At 46.6% G+C, this 5,578-nt stretch overlaps 1 protein-coding gene across 1 annotated transcript in view; it reads right to left on the reverse strand.

Moving 5' to 3' along the window:
- Positions 1 to 4,739: 4,739 nt before the first annotated feature.
- Positions 4,740 to 5,578, reverse strand: part of CORO2A (coronin 2A) — a 55,769-nt gene continuing 54,930 nt past the window's right edge. Inside the window, exon 12 of the mRNA XM_081237102.1 lies at positions 4,740 to 5,130. Coding sequence (XP_081093228.1) covers positions 4,999 to 5,130 — 132 coding nt within the window. The 3' untranslated portion in view covers positions 4,740 to 4,998. The remainder of the gene's footprint in view (positions 5,131 to 5,578) is intronic.

Below are 5,578 nucleotides of genomic sequence, written 5' to 3' on the forward strand. Positions count from 1 at the left end.
GCGCTCCGGGCCGTCCCAGTTCCGGCGGGGAAAGACAGATATCTGGCAGGGCGCCGCCTGCAGGCCAGGGCACACCCGCAGCATCATCACCCTGCGGACAGCACGGTGCTCTCCCGCCCATCTGCCCGGGCAGTGAATGTTCAGGCCTGGTCTCCCGGCTCTGTGTCTAGCCCAGAGGCGGCCACAGCACAAATGGGGGCTCACTTCGAATGGGCTAACTAACTGCAAGGAGGTGGGCTTCCCCGCTGAGTGACGCTCGTCCAGTCATGATCAGAAAACTGCAGCCCTGTGGATGGGACCAAAGTTGGCTGTGGCCTTCCAGGATGCTGTGCATTACCTAGAATTTTCATTTTCCCTTAATTCTCTCTTGCCCTATCCCCAAGAGAAATAACGATTCCCACAATTGTGAGAAACATTCTGGAAACTCCCACCTGCCCCCACGCTAAAGTCTCAGCATCCACGGAATGTAAGTTGGTACAGGCATTATGGAAAACAGTATGGAGGCTCCTCAAAAAATTAAAAATAGAACTACCATATGATCCAGCAATCTTACTTCTGGGTGTATATCCAAAGAATATGAAGTCAGTATATCAGAGCTATCTGCACTCCCATGTTCATTGCAGCATTATTTACAATAGCCAAAATATGGAAACAACCCAAGTGTCCATCAGTGGATGAATGGATAAAGAAGATGTGGTATATGCACGTATATATAGTGAAATGTTATTCAGACTTAAAAGAGGAAATCCTGCCATTTTCTAAATGAATGAGCCAGGAAGACATTATGCTAAGTGAAATAAGCCAGACAGAGAAGACAAATACTGTATGATACCTAAATATGTGGAATCTAAAAAAAAAAAAAAAAAAGTCAAGCTGATAGAGTAGAAAGGTGGTTGCCAGGGGCTGACAGAAAAGGGTAGGGTGGGGGAAAAGGGTACAAACTTTAAGTTACAGAACCCATAAGTTCTGGGGATCTAATGTACAGCACGGTGACTATAATTAATAATACTGTATTGTACACTTGAGATTTGTTGAGATTGGATCTCAAATGGTCTCAACCATACACAAAAAATGGTAACGACGTGAGGTAATGGATGTGTTAATCAACTTGATTGTGGTGATCATTTCACAATGTATTCATATCGTAATCATTACCACATACACCTCAAGAAATCACAAACAACATAAATATATACAATTTTTTGTCAATCATACCTCAATAGAGCTAGGGGGAAAAAGTCTCAGCTCCCACCTACAAAGCCGTTGGCTCTTTCCTTTTTTTTTTTTTTTTTTGGCCACACTGCTCGCATGTGGAACTTCCCCTAGCAGGGACTGAACCCACACTCCCTGAAGTAGAAGCATGGAGTTTTAACCCCTGGACAACCAAGGAAGTCTGCCCCTGGCTCTTAATACTCATGATCTCTGCCCTGTCTATGCTCCACCCTTTGCTTGTTTCCAGACTATGGAACAGCTCGTTTTCTCTGCTTGGAACACTCTTTTCCCCAAATGCTCTTTGCCTTGTTTACTCCTATCTATCCTTCAGGTTTCTGCCTAAGTATCATTTCCTCCAAGAAGTCTTCCTTGCTTCTCCTCCAAGAGCAGCCTGAATGTTCCCTTCCTTCCAACCACGACTAAAAACTCTTTGGAGGGTAGGAACCAAGTCTTTCTTGCCTGTTTCCCAGCTTGGTTTCTGGCCCAAACAAGTGGGTATTTCCAAAAGTTCACTTTATGCCACCTTGCTTTCACAAAAGACCTACATTAGTACTTGCTTTCACTAACAGAAAGAAATCTGAAGAGGATTTTCGCTTTTATGGGAAAAGACAAAAAGTGAAAATATGTTCAGCGTTTGTTTCACAGCAAGCTATTAGAGAGGCATTGGTGCACCCCCTACCACCCCAAGCAGTGGGAGTGGCACCACCAAGCTCCTTCCCCAGGAACTACACTCAGCATCTCAATATTAAGCGGTCTTAGCTTTGAACTGTGCCTGTGAGCATTTGTGCTTTATCTGGACTTATTTTGTGTGTCCGTTAGCAAGTTGTGTTAAGGTAACTGATTCTTCACTTTAGCCATTTTGGCTTACAAAAGGTTTCATAAGAACCCTCTATTTTCAGATATGGAGGGAAACCTGTCATTGGTATTTGTGAAACAAATCAAGGAAAGCTCCATGCATTAAAATGTCTAGGAAGATGTTGTTTATTATTTTGTTACATTCTTTTCATTGCACTATTCCACATCTATTTATTTTCACTTTTTTTTTTTTACAAAGGTACAAGGAATTTCAGAAACAATATTAAAACAATCAAACTGTTTCAGGCACGGTTTCATATTAAAAGCATAGATTGATTTCTGACTTCCTGCTTCCCTCTATGATACAATCTCAATGACTGTAGAGCTAAGGTGGATACACCCCAAAGCTCATCTCCCAGTGCTGTCTTCATTCTCAGAAAGTTCCTGAGTCAACAGTCAGGGGGTTCCTAGGGTATGGAGTAAGGAGATGAGTACACATTCCGCTTGCCCTGAGCTTGAGGGCCCTGCAAATGCTGGGCGAGTTCCACTTCATCAGTCAAGAACAAAATGTAATTTTAAAAAATGTCTTAAAAAAATATCTGATAAAAATTACCTATCCCTCTCCCTTGCTGTGAAATAATTTAAATAATTTATTGTAGATGTAAAAAAAAAAAAGAAGAAGGAAAAAGAAGTTTGTTCATGGATGCCTTCGTATTGTTTTTAAGCACGAGGTCTGGGTCCCTCAGGGGTGGGTAGAGCTTGAGAAGGAAGGGATGTCTCTGTGTCGAGGAGGCAGGCGGGAAGCTCTCCAGACTGGCCCCACCTCCATGCCTTGCAGCCAGTGCCTTTTGGGCTTGATGATTCTTCATTCTCTGAGGTTAGGTCTTCTCTTCTGAACTTGGGGATAATAACACCTAGCTGACCCGTATTAAAATAAAATGTGTCGTGATTGAGGGTGGGAGTGCTTTGTAAACTGTGACATGCTGGCCGCGAATGAAGTGGGAAAGGTGTCTGGGATTTGGCCTTTGGCAAGCTTGGCAGGCCCCAGGGACTGAGTAAACCCGACAAGGAACATGGGCACCTGGTGTGTGTGGGCAAACAAGGGGACGCAGCCATGGCTCGGGGAGGGGGCAGTCGGGAGCACAGAGCCCTCACTGTGCTGCAGTCAGGGTCCTGGAGACACCCAGGAAAATGCTTCTTGACTTTTTTTAGGAGCTTCTAGCATGGACTTAGAAGATAGGGTTGAAGTCCCAGATCCTGTCTGGGGCTCACTGTCCTCATCTTTCCTGCAAATAGGTACAGAGGGACTAGCCCAGTGGGTCTCTGTCCTCTCTGTATTGCAGAATTACCTGGGAACTTATAAAAACATACACAAGGTCAGGCCCTACTCTGGAGATTCGGCTCCAGCTGGTCTGAGGTTGGGCCTGGGTATCTGTATTTCCTGAAGGCTCCCAAGGGGATTCTAAGGTACAGCCTGGGCTGAAACCTACCTGGCTAGGTGGCCTCCTGCAGTTCCCATCTTAGCTCCAGGATCGCCCTGTGCAATGGACAAACTCATCGTCTGCATAGCCTTGGTAAAGAGGGGCACATTTAACTTCCAACATTCCCCGTCCCTAGATGGGTTCTTGTACTGACCACTGAGAAGGAGAGAACCTTAGAGAAAGGGCTCAGAATACAGATTCACAAAGGAGGGATACAGAAAAACTCTCAGGCCGGAAGGGAAGTCAGGGCCATCTGGTCCCGCTTCCTTGCCTAGTGCAGTCATCCTTCTCCAGAAACCCTCATGGCTGGGCGGCCATGGGGCTCTGCCGGCACACTTCCAGGCTGGAGATCCCTACCTCCTGGGGACCTCTTCTATTACCTTGGGCTGAAATCTGCCTACATCATCCTGGAGGAGGCAGGCTCTGCGACCTCAGGGCTTTGGTGGTGGCAGTCGGTAGCCATGGGCACCACTCTGCTGTCTGCATCCCCACATAAGGGATAGCGTCTACCCATATTCGGCTGATTCTGGTTGAAGAGAGAGAGGATGGCCTCCTGTCTGTGTTCTACAATTAGGCTGAACCCTGACTTACTTCCCTGAAGCTAAACTTCCTCTGCCTCTTTGTCAATGTGTTTGGAGTTCCTGCAGCAAACCCAGATCATCACCCTACAAGTAGTTTTCCTTAGGTCAAGGCCAGGGTTTCTTATCTCAGGTGGCAGATCCTATAGAGGGCAGCCCATTCCAGGGTCCCCCTTGTTCAGATGGAGAAAGTGAGACCAGAGAGGTAATGATTTGCAAGAGGTCACTGAGCAAGTCAGGGGCACAGCGGAGGCCAGAATCAATGGATTCCTGCCTTGTGGGCTGAGAACTGCACATCTGCTGCATCATAAACCGCAGAAAGGCAGACCCAGGAGACAAGGAGCTCAGCCCAGCCCGGCCATGAACTCTCTGGGGACCTTGATTACTTGCCTCTCTCTGGGCCTCAGTTTCTCCACCTGTAAAATAAGGAAGTTGGGCCACGTCACTGGTTTTCAAACTTCTAATATTTTTTTAGTGGCAGAATTATGTATTCCATAGAAGTTAATATATAAAACAGAAAGAAGGGGAGCTGACTGGTAGGAATGGAGGCGGGGGGGCACAGCCCTCCTGACTTAGCCTTCCCCCCTTGCTATGGACCACAGTTTGAAAACCACAGGAAGGTTCACCTCCTAGGACCTTCCAGCTCTAACTTTCTACAATGTTCTTCCCCTTGAGAAGTTACCGTGGACCCTTCAAAACAATTAAACAGAAGGCAAGGTATCATCTAAAAAGAGTCAATTCAGACACTGTTGTTTCAAGAAGGCAAATAGAAAATCGGCACCAGGTCCCACTGGAATCTTTCAGCAACCAAGAGTTTCATCTGTAAAAAAATACAGAAATAGTGGCTGTTCTCAGGGGACCTGTGGTTTGGTTCCGGACCTCCCCGTGAGCCGAGTGGTGTCCCTGAGGGCGAGGAGGGCAGAGGACCCTGCTCAGAGCCTCTCTGAGCCCATCCGCAAGTTTTTGATCTCCAGTTCCAATTGTTTGGCCTGGACCTCACGCTGGGTCACCAGCTCCCGGAGCCTTCGGATCTCATCTTGTTGCCGATAGAACATCTGCAGCAGCTGGGAAAGCACAGAGCAGAGGGGGAGGTCACCTGGGTGTCCTGGGATGCAAGGGGTCAGGACACCAGCAGAAAGCATTAAACATTGCCCCTTTTTGACTCAGAAAGGTGGGTGATTACATTTACATGGCTGAGGCCTGAGGGGACAGCCATGGCATAGATCTTTTACAAAAACCTAGTTTTCTTCACCCAATAAATGAAAATCAAAAAGTCTTGATGTTTCAGACATTTTTTGCCTCCTTAGATTCCCCCATGGGTGGAGCAAAGGATACTTGGCCCTGAGGTCTTGGAGATTGGAGCTTTCACCACCGCTAAACTATGTGGCCTCAGGCAGGTTACTTACCCTCTCTGAACTTCAATTTCCTCCTCTGGAAACTGGGGATCAGAAAACTAACCTCAGCATTATTATAATTGTTGCCACTGTATAGAATGGTACTAGATGTTGGGTG

Source organism: Mesoplodon bidens (genome assembly GCF_964165515.1).
Source record: "Mesoplodon bidens genome assembly, chromosome: 6".
NCBI classification, from domain to species: domain Eukaryota; kingdom Metazoa; phylum Chordata; class Mammalia; order Artiodactyla; family Ziphiidae; genus Mesoplodon; species Mesoplodon bidens.